Source organism: Corythoichthys intestinalis, chromosome 14 (assembly GCF_030265065.1).
Source record: "Corythoichthys intestinalis isolate RoL2023-P3 chromosome 14, ASM3026506v1, whole genome shotgun sequence".
NCBI lineage: Eukaryota > Metazoa > Chordata > Actinopteri > Syngnathiformes > Syngnathidae > Corythoichthys > Corythoichthys intestinalis.
The window spans coordinates 3,273,363-3,296,276 of record NC_080408.1 but is presented as its reverse complement, the minus strand read 5'-3'; the positions used below and the strand labels follow the sequence as shown (position 1 = coordinate 3,296,276).

Genomic DNA, 22,914 nt, shown 5'->3' with positions numbered 1-22,914 from the left:
CGGTGATTGGCAATGAATGCCAACCCTCCCATTTCAAATGGATGGCACGTCTTCTAGTGATAAACTTATTTAAATTCACAGCAGAAGGATTACCAGACGCCACATTATTCATTTATGAGGGATAAACTTGTATGATTAGTGATAAACTCATTTGATTTATAATAAAATCACTTTATTAATCCTTTCTTCAAACGGATTGGACATCGACTGGTAATGCTCAGGATAAAAAAAAAATAGCTTGTTTTTCTATTTATTATTAATTTCCTGACCGATTGGTCAATAATTGATACATCGCAAGATCGTTATCATAAGCCATGTAACGCAAATTGTGTCCGATCTTGAGGTACTCAGAGGTTCCCAGCACTACAGTGCATCACTCAAAACGCAATTTGGCGCTTTTTGTCCTCGCAGCGGTTCCGTTCTCGACAATTCCAGGCTCAAAGTGCGTGTTTTTTCAGTCTCCGAATGACCCAAATCTACTAAACTCTATCCAAGCCATTGGGTGAGTTCAAAATTAATTAAATTCTTTTCCTGATAAAATAGCGATTAATTTACCAACTTTTACAAGTTATTACAATCGCAGCTGTTACACACCGCGTGTCGGGCGTCCAAAATCAATTCGACTGACAAATACTCTTGAGAACTTGTACTCTTTCAAGCAAACATGTTTATTTACACTCAAATGCGCTCGCCTCACAACGTCATCACTCAGCGACGTAATTAATTGAGCGACGCTTTAACTTGTGAGCGTTTTCTGCTGTTACTTACTTATTTTGGCTTTTTGCTGCACCGAATGTTATTAGAAATGCGTAATATGTCTATTTGTGATAGAATTTTGCGCAAATGCTAACTAGCAGTGAAAGCTAGGTTTGTATTTGTTCTTTAGCGTTAGCACGTGTCTTGTTGTCGATTCGTCCTCATGGCGGAAGTCTACTATATCGGCGTGGACGTGGGAACGGCTAGTGTCAGAGCTGCTTTGGTGTCCAAAAACGGTCATTTGAAGACTGTTGCTCAAGAGCCCATTAGCATCTGGGAGCCTCACACGGACCATTACGTACAGTCTTCTTCTGAGATATGGAGGAAATGCTGCTCCGTTGTCAAGGTAAGACTCGCACAAGAGCGCCCCCTAAACGAGCACTCAAATGATATTTTCTTGTTTGGAAATGTGTTTTTGGGGTTAGGAAGTAACCAGAGATGTGAACAAGAACCAGGTGAGAGGGATCGGATTTGATGCCACCTGTTCTCTGGTGGTGTTGGACCAAAGCTTCCAACCTGTAGCGGTCAATCGGGACGGTAAAGTCGTCATTTAACCCAATTGATGTGTTGCACTTTTTATACTTGAGCTGTGAATTGAAATGCTTTTATCACTAGTAGACGTCCTCCCAGTCCAAATGGATTGGGCGTCTTTTAGTGATAAACTCTGAGTTTGTTACGAGCCATATGAGTTCATCACTAGTAGGTAGTAGTAGTATTGTGGTACCTCCAGGGGTTAATTTGATTGCACCTCTTGATTTTGGCCTCCCTGTGTTCCGGGACTTATTTGGGCAGATCCGGCATTTTTCATACATATAAAATAATAATAATATAAAAACGTTGGGGGGAAAGAATTCAATTCAATTCAATTTTATTTGTATAGCCCTGGATCACAACAACGTTGTCTCAAAGGGCTTTGCAGAGGCAATATGATACACAGTCAGAAACAGCAAATGAAGCAACAAAGATGAATACATAAATTCAAGTCCTGGGTATCCCCCATCCTTAGACCCTCCATGTCGGCAAGGAAAAACTCCATAAACTCCAGAGTCTTTGCTGAGAAAATGAGAAACCTTGGGGAGTACCACAGTCAGGAGAGATCCACTCCCAGGACTAGTGATGGGAATTGATAGGATTTTTACGATTCCGATTCCATTATCGATATTGCTTAACGATTCGATTCTTTATCGATCCTCTTATCAATTCTAATTTGGGGAAAAAGAACAAACGTTTTGATTGGCATCGAGTTTGTTTAATCAGAACTCACAACCTTACAAACTCACAACGAGATCAAAAGAGGCCCAAAGCCTCAATGTTAACTGTGGCAATAAGTGGCAAATACACAAGAATGTGTAACATTTTACTGAAACATTTATCTAATAGAAATAAAAAATATTGGTATATATTGGCAGATAGGTTGTTGTTCTGCCTTTGGCAATATGTGTTAAAGCAGGGGTCCCCAAACTTTTTCCTGTGAGGGCCACATAACTTTTCCCTTCTCTGATGAGGGGCCGGGGTCAGTTTGTAACAAAAAAAGTGTGACGATTGCAGAAGTGCATAAATGTAAAAAATTATTGTTTTTCAGAAAGCCACAATCTAATAACCCTTTCTTGATTTTTCACGGAATGAAAGTAAATAAAATTTAAAAAAATAATAATAATAATTAATAATAAAAACACTATTAATTAAATAGATAATAACCAAATAACCCTCTCCGAATTCTTCAAGGAAAAAGGCCAGGAAATAAATAACACGATTGAGGGAAAAAAAAAAAATCAAAATGGCCGGACCAAATGTGGAGGCGGGCCGTATTTGGGCCGCGGGCCGCAGTTTGGGAACCCGAATCCAAGCGAGTGAGCGAGCGAAGTGAGAGAGGGAAACACTTCTACGAGCCTACGTTCTTTGTTAATGTTAATATCTACAGAGGCAACGCCTGTATGTATCATCTTTTGTGTTGTTGTTGTTGTGTTTCCACTCGCGATCGGACACTTAAATCCAGTTGTGTAGTGGTTTGAACGATGTGCTAATGCTAGCGAACGAATGCTAACCATACTGTTATTAGCAGCTAATCATCGCTGATTTACGTTGATGCAAACCTGTTTGTTATTGGGGACGAAATTGATTTGTTTCATTTCTATTCTTAGTTTCACTCTTCAAGTGATGGTTGAATAAAGTCAGCAAATTATACCAACGTCTTCTACATCGTCATTTGGGAGTTTAGCTAGCTGTATAGCCAGAACTGAGCCTTAGCCTCTCTGTGAGGACAGCGCAGTCGTATTCCTTCCCGATGCAGTTATCTCCACCTTGCAATGACTGCAAGTAGCTTTGTTGTAATTTTTCCTCGTGAAGTGAAGACACACTTTCGAGCGTTTGAACCTACGTGCTGTCATTGCTATGTTTATGGCTGCAATGCTCGTGCTTACCCGTTGTAACCTTTCATTTTCACACTCTTTCCTGGTGAAGTGTAGTCAAACTTTGGAGCGAGTGGTTCTTGGCGCCATGCTAGTTTGTTGCGTCTGGACAACAAGACACGTCACGACGCAATACGCATCTTTAGGAATCGTTAAAGGGATCGTTAAGGCTTTTTCATTGTGATGTCGAGGCCTCGAAACACTCGGAACCGGTTCCGAATTGGAATCGGATTTCGATTCCCATCCCTACCCAGGACGGATAGACAGGAAGCCCCAGGACTGCTAATGGGAATTAGCAGGCGAAGTTACAGTCCGTAAAGATGTAGTGGAGTAATGGAACAAGAAGAGGTCCATCTAGCCAGATGAGACGGGGGTAGCAACGAGGACGTCCATCCAGCTGGGGGTCTGGACAGTCAGGAGGCTGCAGCTGAAAAATAGGGAAAGGGGACACCGGGTGACTAGTGATGAAGAGACTAGACAACTAGATATTAACATTGGAAAATAGAAATAAAGTAAGATAAGTGGTAGGTAGAGTGAGAAAAAGGAGATAGAACTCAGTGGCTGTACTTCCCCCAGCTTTATAGCTTCTAGTGCAGCTTAGACTAAACTTTGATTCTACTCCGACTTCAACTAGCCTGACCATAAGCTTTGTTGAATAGGAACGTTTTTTATCTAATCTTAAATGTGCAGACTGTCTCGGCTTCTTTAATATTAGCTGGAAGCTGATTCCATAAAACAGGGGCATGGTGGCTAAAGGCTCTAGCTCCGACAGTACTTTTAGAAACCCTGGGAACTACCAGTGGACCTGCATTCTGAGAGCGGAGTGTTCTGTTGGGGCGGTATGGAACCAGAGCATCGGTGAGATAAGATGGCCCCAACCCATTAATGGTCTTAAAGGTAAGAAGGAGGATTTTAAATTTAATTCTAAACTCGACTGGAAGCCAGTGAAGGGCCTGGAGCACAGGGGTGATGTGCTCTCTTCTATTGGTTCCTGTTAAAAGTCTTGCTGCTGCGTTTTGGACTAGCTGAAGACCTTTTAGAGAACTTTTAGGACAAGCTGCAAGTAGGGAGTTACAGTAATCCAATCTCGATGTAACGAACGCCTTAAGTTAGTAGTCTTAAGAGTTTATCATTTGTAGTGGCATCCAATCATCCTTCTGCTGTGAATTTAAATGAGTGAATCACTTGCAGGCGTCCAATTGGTGAGCCCTTTCTCCTTTTGCAGGTAACAAAGAGAGAAACGTGGTGATGTGGATGGACCATCGTGCCGCTGAGCAGGCCGCCAGGATCACAAGCACAGGCCACGGTGTCCTGAGGCGGGTCGGAGGGGTCATGTCACCAGAGATGCAACCACCGAAGCTACTCTGGCTCAAAGAGGTGAGAGAGAGGTGAGCTGAGGTGCAGTAGTCAACTTGTTTTTATTATCATTATTATTATTAGAAATATCTATTAATTAACACTTAAACTTAAACTGCTACTCTTTTGTTATTCCTATACGGATCATAATGAAATTTGCAAGATCTACTGTATTCCAGGGATGTATAAGAACTGATTAATTACATTAACCCTTTAAGGTCTGGGCCTATTTTGTCCGATTTTGCATGCCTTTGAAGTTGCCTTTATATTTCAAAGAAAGAATTGTTTATGATGGCCTGGTTTGGTCCCTTTTTTTGTGACACCTTGAACTTCATGTCCAAACTGTTGTTTCCTTCACTGACCAATTATAAATCATCATTTTGGGCCCAAAAAGACCAAAACTTCCAAGATCGTTTTGTCAAATTTTTTAATTTTGATGTCCAATTGACAACCAAACATGCGTAACGAACCGTTTTGAAACTTTGTAATATTTATTCAACATGTTAGGATGAACATTCAACCAAAAAAATTTAGAATAAATAGTCTTATATTTGACAATTCAACATAAACAACAGGTATAGCCATAGGCGTTTTTTGCCTTTATACATGCTCTAGTCCAGGGGTCAGCAACCTTTTTGGTGTGGAGTGCCACTTTCAAATTTTCTTGTCAATCAGTGTGCCACACCGAGATTAATGACGCACATCCAATTTTTTATATCCAACAGAGCTGTAATTTTACCCCAAAGAAAACAACATGAACATATATTGAAATCGTATAACTACCATTCTTTTTCAATTAACTAAAAAATAAATGCATATTGTAGAAAATGTCAAAACTTGAAAATAAGTGCAACAGTTCACTAGCTAGTTGTTCACTATCAACTTAAACAGTAAATTATATGCAGCATTTTAGATATTCTTTTATATTACAAAGATAAAAGATGCCTACCTTAATGTGATCCCTGGCCCTGTTTTCCTTGGCTCAGCTCTGATTTCGGGGTTTTACTTTGTGACTTTTAGCTGCTTATCCCTTTTTTTTGAGTGTCTCTTTGTTAGTCAAGCCATCAACCAAAACCTCTGAGCTTGACAAGATCGCCTCTTTGATATATTCGCCATCAGTTTTTCTTTTTTTCATCAGGTTTTCCTTGCTTTGCAATGCAGTGAGCAAAGTGATAGCTTGCTTCGGTGGCGGTGTTTTTAGCAGTGACAAAAGGTTTTCAGGGTGTTTTTGTTTACACTACCTGGACACAGCACGTTTTAATGTGTCTTCCTTGTCAGACTCCTCCTTGAATGAATTTTCATGTTTTGTCTCGTAATGACGTTTGACACTTGTTCTCCCCGGGGAGAGGCACGGGCCCGGGTGGAGCCGCCGCGGCCCCCGGGAGGCTGGCTCTTGCGGTGCGCACGAAAGGCTCGGGCGCGGGCCCGGGTGGAGCCGCGAGGAGCGAGCCTTTCCCCGGGGAGAGAAAGCTTCCCTATCGCGGTGCGCACGGAAGCCTCGGGCGAGAACCCGAGTGGAGCCCCCTCTCGTGGTGCGCATGGAAGCCTCGGGCGCGGGCCCGGGTGGAGCCGCGAGGAGCGAGCCTTTCCCCGGGGAGAGAAAGCTTCCCTATCGCGGTGCGCACGCAAGCCTCGGGCGAGAACCCGAGTGGAGCCGCCTCTCCCCGAGGAGGCTGGCTCTCATGGTGCGCATGGAAGCCTCGGGCGCGGGCCCGGGTGGAGCTCTCGTGGTGCCCAAGGAAGGCGCGGGCGTGTGGGGCTAGAAGACTGATCTAGCCCCATACCAGCCCGGGTGGAGCCGCGGGTGCAGATCTTGGTGGGGGAATAACACTCTTAAATACAGTCTTGATGAGATTGAATTGGCTGCAGTTACGACGTTGGGAACGCTGACTCTGGAATAAAACACGATTTGACCAACATTGTGACAGCCGATGCCTACCAAAAATGACGTAATGTCAGAGGTTATAAAATCGCGCCAGCGGCCCTTCCCGCACAGAGAGCGCCAGTGGGCAAAACGGGACAAGTCTGTGAAAGCGTCCAACCCGCTCCATTCTCGGGACATCTTTTTATACGTGAAAGCAATGACGTGAGTAAATCCCATGTCTCTTTACACATGAATTCCCTTGGATGTGTGTGTGGCTTAAATAACAGGACGCGCAACAGAAAATGTCTGAAATTCAGGTAAAAAGGCGTTTTTTTTTTTTTTTTTGCCATGCGCTCGCGTGTCACTGGTTAACCCTTCGCGTGCCAATGCTGACACGCGTGTCATAGGTTGCCGACCCCTGCTCTAGTCAAAACAGTTTATATACAGCAGACCGAACAGTGAAAAAATATATACCATCTAACACAAAAAGTGTTTAGAGGCCATCTCTTTATGAGTTTAGGTATTGCGGCCCATCACCTGATGAAAACTATGTACACACAATCAAGTTTCTTGAACACACATTTATATACACAAATTGAGAAGACTGATTGTGGGGGAAAAAATATATATATAACATTGGGGAAAAAAAGTATTTTCAAAAATATTTACAATAAACAAGTTAAATTTTTTTCAGGCATGCCACTCCGAAAAGCAGTTTCGTCCTGGAATTCGACACAGGGCGACATCACACAGCCCACACTTCCATGGGGTGTCGGTCCTCTTTCCACCCTTCCATTTTCATTTCACTTTACTTTCATTGTCACTATAAATGTACATGAAAAAAAGTCAGTATTTATGAAAATAATAAAGTATAAAATAAAAATATATACAGCAATAAATAATAATGGAAATCTATATGTATGACAATAGAAAGAATACCATAGCTGAATATGTGCTACATCCCTAATCTTCATATAGAAAGAAGATCACCACAATTATAAATTCCTGCCTTGGATACACACAGTGCACGTACGACTTTGATCTGATATGCACATTTTATTATTATATACACAAACATACACTTATATTGCATCAAAATTAACTTTGTCTTGCAATATCAAAAGAAACTTTCAAAAGAAACTTTTTCAGCATTAAAAAAAAAAAAAAAAAAAGTGAGTTTGCTTACCTCTGCTCGTCGATGGCGTCACCCACGTGTTCAAATCCGTCACTATCTTCACTCGAGGACTCTTCCGAAGAAGACGATGATGACGAATTTGGACCATCCTCTTCCTCAAGTTGATCAAAAAGCACAATTGCTTGCACTAAATTTAGTTTTCCGTTCATTCTCAAAGTCACACAAAGTCGCTGCTCGATCCAAACGGCCGTCGCTCGCCACCTCGCTGCTTCAGAACACTCCTCCCTCTCGTTCGGTGGAACCTCGCACGGCAGTTATATTTATTTAAAAAACGCATTTTGTGCTTCCACTGTGACTTCGAAAGGGTTCGTTTGATTTGTGTTTTTTTCATGGAGCTTCCGTTTTGAAAAAGGACAAGAAATGATGGAAATATAGACATAAACAAATGATCCATGCAGCGTTTTAATGTTTTTTTGAGAGGGCAATAAAACTATAAAACTTAAATGACAATATCTCACGTTTTAGTTGGTCGATTGACTTCAAATAATAACGAGAGTAAACCGCAACTTCCGCACTTTAAAACGAGACCAACCAACGGTATGTGGGTGACGTAATTAAAACGTGAGGGCGCTTCAAAGACGACGTGCGCTCAGGACGCGCCGGCGCGTCCTTCGACTCTCAAGGGTTAATCGACTGCAGACTTAATGTAACATGTAGATTGCGAGTTAGTCAGTTGAGGGCATGCTCTCTCTTCAGGTGTGTCTCTGCTGATGTGACGGTCGTAGTTCATTTTGACTTGTTTTCATTTCTTCTTAGTTCAAAGTCTGCATTTCCACCATTTTTTTCCCTGATATTTTAACATGATATTTCCTCGCACGTGTGCAGAATCTAAGGGAAAGCTGTTGGAACCAAGCCGCTCACTTTTTTGACCTTCCAGACTTCCTGTCGTGGAAGGCCACGGGATCTTTGACCAGGTTTGTTAAATCACAACAATGACATTGGGCCACAATCTTGGAGAAAAAACTTCTTTTTTTTAAGCCTGACAGCTGTTTTTAACTCTGACTGCCATTAACGGCAATAGACGTCCAATACATTTGGAAATGGGACTCACAGTTCAACTGGATTTGGATGTCTATTGCCATCAATTTGTCCAATTTCAAAAATCCGATTTCCAACCAATACCGATCTTTGCGGTCGTGGACTTAAAATATTATGGCTAATTGTATCTGGATACTTTAATAATGACAAATGTAACAACTTCAACGTTTTCCAATAAGCATTGAATTGACGTGATAGAGAAAAACTGAGATCTGTTTACGCTTCCAAACTTGAGTGAAAACACACATTGTACTATGTACAATGACAATAAAAGCTTTCTTTTCTATTGTTTGACAGATCCCTTTGCACTCTGGTTTGCAAATGGACCTACTGCCCCCCTCAGGGATGGGACGCCACTTTTTGGACTTCAATAGGACTGAAGGATCTCACTGAAAAGAACTTTTCCAAAATAGGTCGGTTGAAAAACAATCGAAACATTTGAATCATTCATGTTCAAAATATGATATGTATGGCCACATAAGGTTTTTATATATATATATATATATATATATATATATATATATATATATTTTTTTTTTAATTTATATAAATAAATATATATATTAGGGCTGTCAAACGATTAAAAAATTTAATCGTGTTAATTACAGCTTAAAAATTAATTAATCGCAATTCAAACCATCGATAAAATATGCCATATTTTTCTGTAAATTATTGTTGGAATGGAAAGATAAGACAGAAGATGGATATATACATTCAAAATACAGTACATAAGGACTATTTGTTTATAATAACAATAAAACAAGATGGCATTAACATTATTAACATTCTGTTAAAGCGATCCATGGATAGAAAGACTTGTAGTTCTTAAAATAAAAATGTTAGTACAAGTTATAGTACAAGTATTTGTATAAGTTATATTAAAACCCCTCTTAATGTTTTCGTTTTAATAAAATTTGTAACAATTTCAATCAAAAAATAAACTAGTCGCCCGCCATTGTTGATGTCAATAATTTCTTACACAATGCTCATGGGTGCTGAAGCCTATAAAATCAGTCGCACCCAAGCGCCAGCAGAGGGGGGCAAAACTCCATAAAACACAATTAACAAGCAGTTCACTGTACTGTCATTTAAATCTGTCTGAGCGGGGGGGAGTGCGTTAATTGCGTCAAATATTTTAACGTGATTAATTTAAAAAATTAATTAACTCCCGTTAACGCGATAATTTTGACAGCCCTAGTGTATATGTATATGTATATATATATATATATATATATTTTTTTTTTTTTTTTTAATTTGTGCTATCAAATTTATAGCGTTAACGGGTGGTAATTAATTCTTTAAATTAATCACGTTAAAATACCGTAAATCACCGTTTTTTGCATACTGAGAGCTAAGAGGCAGAGAAAGCTGTCTTGTTTTGTGCTTTTTCTTAACAAAGGTATACCACACGCGACGTGCTGGCACTTTGTTTCTTTATTAGCACATTCAGCTTCAACATTAACTCATTCACTCCCAGCCATTTTCACCGGTGCAAACCGCTTCGCTCCCGGCCGTGTTACTGGATTTTGACTGGTTTTGCAAGGCCCACAGAAAATTCTGTTCTATTGCTATATAAACATGGAACCCACCAAAAGAAAGATTAGACTCTCTTCTTTCAGCAGGAAAAAAAGTAAATTCATATCTTTTTCCATTCTTCAGAAATAAGCAATAGAAAATAGCTTAGTTTGAGCAATTTTCCAATTTCTGATGAAAAAACAGAGAAATTGAGCTTTTTGTGAAAGCATACATTTCAAACATAACTTTGACTTTAACACAGCTATTTTTTTGCTTTAGTTACATCCTAAACATCTGAATAATGTTTTCCTTTTACAAAATAACATAAACAACAAGACAAATAGATCTTTTGATAGCAAAGTAACAATTTATTTACACATAACTAACTGAGGGGTTTTAATATAAAATTACTATAACTTGTACTCACATTTATCTTTTAAGAACTACCAGACTTTCTATCCATGGATCCTTTTAATAGAAAGAATGTTAATAATGTTAATTCCATCTTGTGGATTTATTGTTATAATAAACAAATATAGTACTTATGTACAGTATGTTGAATGTACTGGATATATCCGTCTTGTGTCTTTCCATTCCAACAATAATTTACAGAAAAATATGGCATATTTTAGAGATGGTTTGAATTGCGATAAATTACAATTAATTAATTTTTAAGCTATGATTAACTTGATTGAAAATTTTAATCGTTTGACAGCCCTAATATATACAGTGCCAGCCATAATTATTGGCACCCCTGAAAAAGATGTTTTTTAGCTTCTAACAATTTTTTTTTCTCTAAATAATATGGGACCTTAATGGAAAAAAAGAGAAAAATCCAACCTTCAATACAAGTGCATTTATTCAGTGGGGAAAAAATCCCACATAAAGAAATAATTATTTGACATCAAATAATGTGTGTCACAATTATTAGCACCCCTCGTGTACAACCCCCTGTTGCCAACAAAACAGCACCTAATCTTCTATCATGTTTCAGAAGATGGGAAAAGACAGAAAGAGGGATCTTCAGCCATTCCTCTTTGCAGAATCTCTCTAAATCATCCAGAGACCTGGGTCCTCTCCTCTGTACTCTCCTCTTCAGCTCACCCCTCAGGTTTTCAATGGGGTTGAGGTCTGGGGACTGAGATGGCCATGGGAGGAGCTTGATTTTGTGTCTGGAGAACAATTTCTGTGTAGATTTGACCATATGTTTAGGGTCATTGTCTTGCTGAAAGACCCAGTGACGACCCATCTTCAGCTTTTGGGCAGAGGGCAACAGATTTTGATTTAAAATGTCCTGGTATTTCAAAGCATTCATGATGCCATGCACCCTAACAAGGTTCCCAGGGCCTTTTGAATCGAAACAGCTTCACAGCATCACTGACCCACCACCATACTTCACAGTGGGTATGAGGTGCTGTCTACACGCCACCAAGCTGTTTGTGAGGCATGCACGGAGAAAACCTTTCCTCACTCACAATCATAAACGCAAACGTCTGGAGTTCGCCAAACGGTATTGGGGCTTCAACTGGGACCGTGTGCTTTGGTCAGTTGAGACCAAGATTGAGCTTTTTGGCATCAAACACTCTAAGAGGGTCTGGGGTGCCACGAAAGATACGCATGCTGAAAGCACCTCATACCCACTGTGAAGTATGGGGTTGGGTCAGTGATGCTGTGGGACTGTTTCGTTTCCAAAGGCCCTGGGAACCTTGTTAGGGTGCATGGCATCATGAATGCTTTGAAATACCAGGACTGGATTTTAAATCAAAATCTGTTGCCCGAAAGCTGAAGATGGGTCATCACTGGGTCTTTCAGCAAGACAATGACCCTAAACATATGGCCAAATCTACACAGAAATGGTTCACCAGACACAAAATCAAGCTCCTCCCATGGCCATTTCAGTCCCCAGACCTTGTTTTGTTGGCAAAAAGGGTTGTACAAAGTATTAACACCAGGGGTGATAATAATTGTGTCACACATTATTTGATGTCAAATAATTATTTCTTTATGTGGGATTTTTTCTCCACTGAATGAATGCACTTGTATTGAAGGTTGGATTTTTCTCCTTTTTTCCATTAAGGTCCCATATTATTTGAATAAAAAAAAAAATATTAGAAGCTAAAAAACACATCTTTTTCAGGGGTGCCAATAATTATGGAGGGTACTGTATATCCTCTATGGAGCATTACAAGCTCGATACGACTTCATTTTGTGAGGGGACACCATGTTGGACGGGGACACACGTTATAACTGAGAGAATAAAAAGCGGGAAGATTCTTGGAAAGTGATTCGTTTTGTAATTGATTTAAAAAAAAAAAAAAAAAAAAAAACGTAACCAAATCTACCATCTACCAGAAAAAAATCATAGTACGTATTAGGGCTGCAGCTATCGAATATTTTAGTAATCGAGTAATCGACTGAAAATTCTATCGATTAATCGAGTAATCGGATAAAACAAATATATTTTTAGGTGAAGAGCAATTATAAATATACATGAGAAAATAAGACATTTCATCTAATCTTGAACCATTTTCAGTCAATCAATGTCTTTATTTTCGATGTATATTGTTGAAAACAGCCAACAATTGCATCTCAGATGTAACTAGAATAAAAAAAAAAAGACTAATTCACTGCTTTCACTCAAAAAACTTTTAGATCTTATTTAAAAAAAATATATATATATTACCTAAAAATGCCGTTACGCTTGATAACACACATCACTTAAAAGTTAGGATTTTTTCCCACGTGTTTTAATTGAATTTCTCTTTGTGTCAAGCCATTTTTAAGTTCTAGTTAAGTTTTAAGTTAGTCTAAACTGTAAGTCCTGATAGGATTTTGAGTTTTTGCAGTGTTCAAAATAAATGTATGATACAGGTTGTATTGGAGCACATTAGGGACCAGCGCTACTTGGTGTTTTATCCAGCAATGACTACTGAGCTAAAATTGATAGTTAGCATTATTGAGTTTTTATTTTACACCCTCATCACTCCACAATGCTATCTTATGTTAAAACCTGTATGGAAGACACGTTAGCCACGCATCGACAGTGGTCATAATTAATTGAAACCTAGCCCTCCGCAGGGCTAACGTTACGTGAGCTAGTAGCGACAGTAATGTTAATCTTATTTATTAGCGCTTAGCGCTCTACTGCTTTAAGATGGCGGCTGTTTACTAACGCTGCCCAGACGTGGCCGAGTCTGTCATTTCGCATCTACTTCAACATACATGTGATCTCTATGAGACGCATCAGACGGTACCTGTTACCAACGTAGCATCGTGCGGGCTAGTATTTAGCAACGTCGGCGTCGTTTGTGGCGGCTGTCGGCTGCAGTAAGTTTTTTTTTTTTTTTGGTCCTTCTTCCTCTCCGCACATCACAGAGCGTTGTCCCGCATTAAAAGTAGTCAGAGCAAAACGTGACGCTTAGAGCTGTCAAAATAAACAATTACTCGAGGTGAATAAAATTACTCGAATCAGTTTTTAAACTCGAGTTGCTCGAGTACTCGTTTCAGCTCTAGTACGTATTTAACACTGTGAATGCTCATGTTACACTGCAATTGACGGCGCTAGTCGCCGCTCACAGTCCAAATGGATCGGACGTCTAACGCTGTCAATGAGTGCCCTGTAAAGGTTTAATTGTCGGTCTTGCAGGCAACGTGACGTGTTCCCCGGGGAGTCCGCTCGGGGACGGCCTGACTCGGGAAGCGGCGGCAGATCTGGGTTTAAATACGGGAACTGCAGTCGGGGCGTCGCTCATTGATGCTCATGCTGGAGGACTCGGTATCTCACGCACCAGAATTATTATTTTATTTGGGCTATGCAAAATGCACAAGAAATTTGACTTATAAGTCTGAAAAATGCTGTGGTTTTCTACTTCACGAGTCATTCTAGTTTTGTTCAGCCATGATAGGAGCAGACGTAAAAGGCTTTCAGCTGCCGTGCGAGGGCCGGCCGATCACGTCGCGCGTGGCCATGATCTGCGGGACGTCGTCTTGTCACATGGCGGTAAAATGTCAAGTCCAATTCAGGAAATTTTGCTTGTTATTTTCCAAAATATGGATCGACTGTGACTTTCAACAGATCAGTGAACAGCCGCTATTCGTGCCGGGAGTTTGGGGTCCCTGCCTGTCCGCCATGGTGCCGGACTTGTGGCTCAACGAGGGGGGACAGAGTGCCACGGGGCGCCTGGTTAGTCTATTTTGCCGCACGTCTCCTAGGTTTAGCTGATTGATTACTAATTGTATCATATATATCCTTGTACTGTATTTATTGTTGTATTTTTTCAGTCAGCTCTTAAATTGCTCCTTCCAGATTGAGCACATGGTGAAGGGGCACGCCGCGTACATGCTGCTCCAAGAAAAGGCACAGCAGAGGTGAGCTGATGCATTTCTTGAGCAGAGTATGTGCTCTGGTAAATTATATAGTTATTTTGAGATTTAGGGGTCCTTAAAGGGTTCATTCCGACTTATGCTGAAATAAATAGGTTGATTTAAAAAAAATTGCCAAAACCATTGCAGTATATTTAAAAAAAAACAACAACTAATAACTAGCTGGATATAAATATTGTATATTGCTTCCAAGTTTTTATTTCATGCATTACAAGTGCTCAATGTGACCAGCACCAGCGGCACGGACAACATCAAGCCAATATGACTTTTAATTTGTTAAAATTACTTACTTGTTTAAAAGACTTTTAACTCTTATTTTAATTCTTAATGAATTTGAATTAATAATAATAAATGTGTGATGATTTTGGCACAATCTTTTTGAATCACCTAGTATATTTATGTATGTACTATACTATGTTTATACTGCGTGTATGTATATATATAATATACATATATACACATCAAAAGCCATAGAAGGAATACCTGAGTACATAAAAAATGTATTGATAAAAAAAGTAAATATAGAAAAATTATTTGAAAACTACAAATAGACTAGAAATTCTTGAAATCCCCCCCCAAAAAATAATAATTTTGATTTTTTTTAAAGTAATTATCAAAAGTTAATTTAAAAAAATACAAAGTTTAATTAAAATTGAATAAGTATTGAAAATAATTTATAGATGAATTCCTCCTTTTTATTCATATTTTCCTCGCAAAAATATATGTATTACTTTCTCTTTTTTATTCATAAATACTTTTATATACTCTGAAATCTTTTTAGTGTTTTAAAGTCTTTTGTTATTATTTATTTATATTTTAATCTTTTAAAATACAATAATTTTAAATACAATACATATTCTTATTTTCTATGTAGAAGCTTGGAATTTGTAGTTGTATTTTTTCAATTGAATCTATCTTTTTTTTTTGTTTGTTTTTTTTGGTAATATTAAACACAAATTGAAATCCCATAAAACCCTAAAATAAGAAAACATTTAACCATAGTACCAACTGATATTTCTGGATGTTTTTCCCAGCTGTCCCAGCAGCGCGGACGACGACAACGGCGGCATCTACAGCTACTTGAACAAGCACCTAAGCCGAATGGCTTCGGCATGTTCCACCGTCGATTCCCTGGCTTCCGGTCTTCACGTGTGGCCGGACTTTCACGGGAACCGGTCGCCGCTGGCTGACCCTACCTTGAAGGGCATGGTGATGGAGACCGTCCAATCATCCTTGTCTTGTGAATTTTAATCTAGTACTTTATCACTAGTAGATGTCCTGCCACTTCAAACAGATTGGACATCTACAAGTGATTGGTATAAATGTAAAATTCTTACAGACATATAGTTTCCAAAGCAGAACCCCACCCTTTTTTTTAACAAAGCATTATGATCAATTCAAGTCAATTTTATGCCATTTTGAAGATGCAGCATAATTGATGATATTAATTCTAATAGGAGTGGGAACCTTTTTGTACCTCACGATACGATTTGCGATATAAAGCTCACGATTACGATCTGACAATATGTTGATACGATTATCGATACATTGGTCTGGAAATAATTTACTAAACAAGTAGTAAATAGAAAAACAAGCCATCATCAGCCATCTGCTGTACAGTGCCTTGCAAAAGTATTCGGCCCCCTTGAATCTCGCAACCTTTCGCCACATTTCAGGCTTCAAACATAAAGATATGAAATTTAATTTTTTTGTCAAGAATCAACAACAAGTGGGACACAATCGTGAAGTGGAACAACATTTATTGGATAATTCAAACTTTTTTAACAAATATCTGAAAAGTGGGGCGTGCAATATTATTCGGCCCCTTTACTTTCAGTGCAGCAAACTCACTCCAGAAGTTCAGTGAGGATCTCTGAATGATCCAATGTTGTCCTAAATGACCGATGATGATAAATAGAATCCACCTGTGTGTAATCAAGTCTCCATATAAATGCACCTGCTCTGTGATAGTCTCAGGGTTCTGTTTAAAGTGCAGAGAGCATTATGAAAACCAAGGAACACACCAGGCAGGTCCGAGGTACTGTTGTGGAGAAGTTTAAAGCCGGATTTGGATTTCCCAAGCTTTAAACATCTCAAGGAGCACTGTGCAAGCCATCATATTGAAATGGAAGGAGCATCAGACCACTGCAAATCTACCAAGACCCGGCCGTCCTTCCAAACTTTCTTCTCAAACAAGGAGAAAACTGATCAGAGATGCAGCCAAGGGTCCCATGATCACTCTGGATGAACTGCAGAGATCTACAGCTGAGGTGGGAGAGTCTGTCCATAGGACAACAATCAGTCGTACACTGCACAAATCTGGCCTTTATGGAAGAGTGGCAAGAAGAAAGCCATTTCTCAAAGATATCCATAAAAAGTCTCGTTTAAAGTTTGCCACAAGCCACCTGGGAGACACACCAAACATGTGGAAGAAGGTGCTCTGGTCAGATGAAACCAAAATGGAACTTTTTGGCCACAATGCAAAACGATATGTTTGGCGTAAAAGCTACACAGCTCATCACCCTGAACACACCATCCCCACTGTCAAACATGGTGGTGGCAGCATCATGGTTTGGGCCTCCTTTTCTTCAGCAGGGACAGGGAAGATGGTTAAAATTGGATGCAGCCAAATACAGGAACATTCTGCAAGAAAACCTGTTGGTATCTGCACAAGACCTGAGACTGGGACGGAGATTTATCTTCCAACAGGACAATGATCCAAAACATAAAGCCAAATCTACAATGGAATGGTTCAAAAATAAACGTATCCAGGTGTTAGAATGGCCAAGTCAAAGTCCAGACCTGAATCCAATCGAGAATCTGTGGAAAGCGCTGGACTGCTGTTCACAAACACTCTCCGTCCAACCTCACTTAGCTCGAGCTGTTTTGCAAGGAAGAATGGGCAAGAATGTCAGTCTCTCGATGTGCAAAACTGATAGAAACATACCCCAAGCGACTTGCAGCTGTAATTGGAGCAAAAGGTGGCGCTACAAAGTATTAACGCAAGGGGGCCGAATAATATTGCACTCCCCACTTTTCAGTTTTTTATTTGTTGAAAAAGTTTAAATTATCCAATAAATGTTGTTCCACTTCACGATTGTGTCCCACTTGTTGTTGATTCTTGACAAAAAAATTAAATTTCATATCTTTATGTTTGAAGCCTGAAATGTGGCGAAAGGTTGCAAGATTCAAGGGGGCCGAATACTTTTGCAATGCGCTGTAAATGTATCACTGGTAGACGTCCAATCCATTCGAACTGGGATTCTACATGTGATAAACTCTTGAACTCATCATATGATCTGATCAATAGTAGAAATTCAATTCAATTCAGTCAATGAGTTAAGTGAGGATTGTTTTTTTAAAATCCAGGTGGTGGGGCTGTCTCTTTCTCATACTCTGGATGATTTGGCTTTGCTGTACTTGGCCACCGTACAAGCCCTGGCGGTCAGTCTACCATTTTTTTTTTCTTTTCTGAATTTCAATGAAAGTGTCCCCTCCACCCCCGATTTCAGCTGGGTACACTTCATATTCTGGAGGCGATGAAAGAAGCAGGGCACTCGATTGAAACCATCTTCCTGTGTGGAGGGTTGAGCAAGAACCACTTGTTTGTGCAGACTCATGCCAATGCCACAGGTTAGGACATAAATAGGACAATTTTTTTTATCAACACACTCATCGCTCAGATGTACGTTCAATGATCGGAAATGAAAATACACAAAATTACATCAAAATAAGAAAATTAAAATGATTATACTTTTATAACTTCATTTTTTAATTTGAAGTATTTTTAATATAAAAGGAATGTATTGATAAATCCTTTTTTTTTTCTTTCTGAAAATTTCTCACAGAATTCTCAATATTAAGGTTTATTTAAAAAAAGTTTTTTTTTAGCTATTTCTCATTTTTTTGCTTTTCTAATTCTCTCTCTATATACATATATATATATATTAGGGCTGTCAAAATTATCGTGTTAAGGGGCATTCATTTTTTTAAATTAATCACGTTAAAATATTTGACGCAATTAACGCAGATGCTCCGCTCAGACAGATTTAAATGACAGTACAGTGAAACGCTCACTTGTTGTGTTTTATGGAGTTTTGCCACCCTCTGCTGGCGCCTGGGTGTGACTGATTTTATAGGCTTCAGCACCCATGAGCATTGTCTAAGTAATTATTGACATCAACAATGGTGGGCTACTAGTGTATTTTTTGATTGAAAATTTGACAAATTTTATTAAAACGAAAACCTGAAGAGGGGTTTTAATATAATATTTCTATAACTTGTACTAACATTTTTCTTTTAAGAACCACAAGTCTTTCTATCCATGGATCGCTTTAACAGAATGTTAATGCCATCTTGTTGATTTATTGTTATAATAAACAAATACAGTCCTTATGTACCGTATGTTGAATGTATATATCCAGCTTGTCTTATCTTTCCATTCCAACAATAATTTACAGAAAAATATGGCATATTTTATAGATGGTTTGAATTGCGATTAATTACGATTAATTAATTTCTAAGCTGTAATTAACTAAATTTAAAAAATTTATCGTTTGACAGCCCTAATATATATATATCTATATATATATATATATATTTTTTTTTTTAATCAAATAGTGTTTTTTTTAACAATGAAGAAATATGAAGAAAAATCATTTTTGGGGAGAATATAAAAAGGATGTACTACATTTTTTTTGCTACATTTTCTACATTGACTCGTATTTTTTTGTTTTATAACTTTTAAATTTTTTTTTAGGGTTTTCTTGTTTTCAGCTGTATTTTCCAATTTAATTTTCTGTATACTATATTTGATTTAAAAAATATATAGTGTTTTTAAACAATGAAGAAATATGAAGAAAAATCATTTTTTGGGAAAGCTTTTTTTTTTTTTACATTTTAGGGTTTTCTCGTTTTTAGCTGTATTTTCTCCAATTAAATTTTCTGTTTTAAACTCACGATGTCTGCCAGTCAGCCCGGTCAAAATGGCAGCGTTAGCGGAGTTCTGAAAAGTTTTTTGCTTCTTTAAAGGCTTACCTGTAGCGTTGCCAGAACAGAGCGAGGCCGTACTGGTGGGAGCGGCCATTCTTGGAGCGTGTGCGTCCCGGGAACACGGCACTATACAGGTTTTTATTTCATACTGATCTTCAATCAAATGCAAAAGTTGACTTCAATCTTCTAAACACGACTCATGCTGTCGTGCTCCAGGAGGCCATGGCAAAAATGGCCAAAGTGGGAAAAGTTGTCCAACCTGACCGCACACTTCAAAGGTGAGGTGAAACACATCTTCTGAAAGCTGATCATTCCTCCAATTTTTTCTTGTTTTTGCAGTTTTTACCAAAAAAAGTACAAAGTGTTTCGGCGCCTCGTCGACCACCAGAGGGAGTACCAAGCCCTCATGAGCACTTTTGGGATAGAGGAAGGTCATTAGCAGGAACGCATGTCATGTTCCTTTTCATACGATTCCAATTTGGCAATAAATATGGCTGACAGCAGTACCACGTGTATCAAAATGTTATGGAGCAAGTCACGTAATGTATATAAGTAATGATAAGGAGTTTTAAAACAATATATAGATTTGAACCCTTTCAGGGACAGTAAACAGCTATACAAAAGTTGCTTTTTCCCCATATGAATGGAAGAAGAAAAAAACGGGTGTATATATTTTTAATTTAAAAGAGAAAAATAATAATAATAATACACACTAGGGTTGTTCCGATCATGTTTTTTTTTTTGCTCCCGATCGTTTTAGTATCTGCCGTTCCCGATCCGATTGCTTTTTTTTTTTTTTTGCTACCGATTCAATTCCAATCATTCACGATAATTTTTCCCGATCATATCCATTTTGGCAATGCATTAAGAAAAAAATGAATAAAACTCGGACGAATATATACATTCAACATACAGTACATGAGTACTGTATTTATTATGACAAATTCTCAAGATGGGATTTACATTATTAACATTCTTTCTGTGAGAGGGATCCACGGATAGAAAGACTTAGAAAGGATAGATGTGACTTTGTATATTGTGACTAAATATTGCCATCTAGTGTATTTGTTGAGCTTTCAGTAAATGATACTGTAGCCATTTAACTGTTCTGTCAAAATGCATGATGGGAAGCGCAACAATGACTGTGCGTAGTGGTACCAATTGATATATATTCTCTGCGTTGGGAAATAACATAGGGTGTTAAGAAAAAGATCAATTGCTCCCTTTCTTCCCCAGATTGCTTCCCACAATATTTCTAATCGTAGGGAGAGGGATTGTAAGGCTTTAGCCAATTAAAAAAAGGCTCCAAAGGCTGACAAAATTCACTCTACTAATTTTACGCTGCCTTTTAGCTCTTTATATAGGTAAAACAGCGCCATTATAGATTGAACACGACAATGTGTGAGTGGGTCGTGCAGCGCATGCGTTAATTGCGTTAAATATTGTAACGTGATGAATGTAAAAAATATTAATTCTCGCCGTTAACGCGATAAATTTGATAACCCTACCTTAAGCTTAAACTAAAGACTCTGGAAGAGTGTAACACATTATGTCTGTAACGTTAAATACAATTAGAAAACGATTTAATTAAAGGACGTTAAATGACGTGATCGGACCCGATCGATCGGGACATCTCTAATACATTAAGTAAGTAACAAAGTATTACTAAGTATCAAATTACTTGAGGTAATTGTATTAGTGTTTCAACAATTATTCGATTAACTGGAGTAAATCGATTAGAAAAAGCTTTGACTCAAATTTAGCCGCTTCAAGTATCTAATGTGGTGTAGTAATGGTTCGTTTTGAAAGTGTTGCATTTAGTTTTATTGATTAGGGTGGATACACTGCCCACTAGTGGCAACAGTGAATGATGACGTAACGTGGCTGAATCCAGCTGCTCCCTGTTAAGACCAACATAAGGTATGTTTTTGTTTAAGCTAATGTTTGTTTATGCATTTGTTATTTGGTTTAGAATTACATTTAGTAGTTTTTTTCTGGGAATGTGTGTGTGAACAATTTGTTAAGAGCATTGTTTAAAAAAAAACATTTAAACTGGCAGATGTTTCCAAGTTAGCATATTCTTTTGTTGTATTAAGATCCTCTACTATTTTTTTTATACCATTTGAGGCTAAGTTCAAGTATTCTTTCATTTTAATGTGCATTTATTGCTGTTGAGAAATGAAAGTGAAATTTTGCATCGGTTGAACAAACCCTCAGGAATTTTGTATTCGCATTCAATACTCTTTTCAAAGTGCCAAAATAAATATTATTGCAAGCGTAAACATTTAACTAATATATCCTAAAATGAATTCTGCAATGCATTAAATGTTCTTAATCCAACTACCTGAATAATCGGTAGCTGCAGCCCTAATTTATATGTTTAGGCCCTATTGTTTTGCAAAGGATTTAGTATTCCTTCTTCATGGCAAATGAAAATGGCCAATTTGAAGTCCTCAACATGCTCAAAAACTCACCAACATTTGTACATACATGCGGCTTCATGTAAATTGATAATTTTGCAATGCTGCGAAAAAATGTCACAAAATGGCTCAGTGGCGCCCCCTTGAATTATTGAAAAAAGCCTCTCCATATCGTTTTTTTCAACGTAGAGTGATACGTTGTGCAAAAATGCTTCAAAAAGTCTCTTGCACCCATATTCCAAACCCAACAGGAAAGCTGGTATTTTGGATTGAATGTTGACAAACATGCAATTTTTGTCAAAAACTAGCGTGCATGTTTGAGACCAATACGCAGAGGCAGTTTGTTGGATCCTCCTCAAAATTGGTGAGACTGTTCATGAGACATATGAGATGTGAAGTCATCAAAATGGGGTTTTCATTGACAGACCTGACCTGGGGGGGGGGGGGGGTGAACCAAAGTCGGGCGTTTTTTTTTTTTTTTGGGGGGGGGGGGGGGGGGCAACACACCAATTCAGTAAATGACTAATAACTTCCTGATACAATGTGCAATCTTTTTCATATCTGGCATGCATGAGAGGTATCTGAGCCTGAACACAACTGCATTGAAATATTACCCATTAGCCCTGGCGCCCCATAGTGGGAACAGGAAACGCCTTTTTTTACGAGAACGGCTCCTCCTTCTCAGGGGAAAAAAAATCAATTGACCTCAAACCTGCATCCCGGGAACCGTAAGACGTGTTCAGGTGCCTGATGAAAAATGTTTTTTGTTGAAGCAGCTGGGTCCAAATCTTCTTTCATGGCAAATAAAAATGGCCAATTTGAAGGCATGAACATGCTCGAAAACGGAAACGGAGAGCGATGAAATTTGGGGAGACGATACGTTGTGCAAAGGCCTGTTCAGTTCATTCTATTCCATTTGGTCCTCCATATATTTGAAACACGCATTTTCAGTTAGTTTTGTAGTTTAAAACAAAATACAGGTAGTCC

The 22,914-nt window shown here is 38.6% G+C and overlaps 1 protein-coding gene across 1 annotated transcript; it reads left to right on the top strand.

Annotated features, from left to right (window-relative positions):
• The first annotated feature begins 98 nt into the window (after window positions 1-98).
• fggy (FGGY carbohydrate kinase domain containing) lies at window positions 99-21,621 on the top strand. Its single transcript, XM_057856997.1, has 16 exons — window positions 99-502; window positions 887-1,102; window positions 1,182-1,293; window positions 4,390-4,541; window positions 8,405-8,493; window positions 8,915-9,030; window positions 13,779-13,907; window positions 14,029-14,132; window positions 14,208-14,315; window positions 14,439-14,500; window positions 15,550-15,724; window positions 17,885-17,959; window positions 18,028-18,148; window positions 19,547-19,641; window positions 19,724-19,785; window positions 19,847-21,621. Exons 2-16 carry the CDS (start codon window positions 920-922, stop codon window positions 19,944-19,946), a joined length of 1,683 nt encoding a protein of 560 aa, XP_057712980.1. The 5' UTR covers window positions 99-502; window positions 887-919; the 3' UTR covers window positions 19,947-21,621.
• The last annotated feature ends 1,293 nt before the right edge of the window (window positions 21,622-22,914 follow it).

Coding starts and splice junctions, on each gene's coding strand:
- fggy (XM_057856997.1), top strand. CDS start 920: ATGGCGGAAGTCTACTATATCGGCGTGGACGTGGGAACGGCTAGTGTC. Junction 17,960..18,027: donor CCACCGTACAAGCCCTGGCG/GTCAGTCTACCA, acceptor CCCCGATTTCAG/CTGGGTACACTTCATATTCT. Junction 19,642..19,723: donor GGGAACACGGCACTATACAG/GTTTTTATTTCA, acceptor GTCGTGCTCCAG/GAGGCCATGGCAAAAATGGC.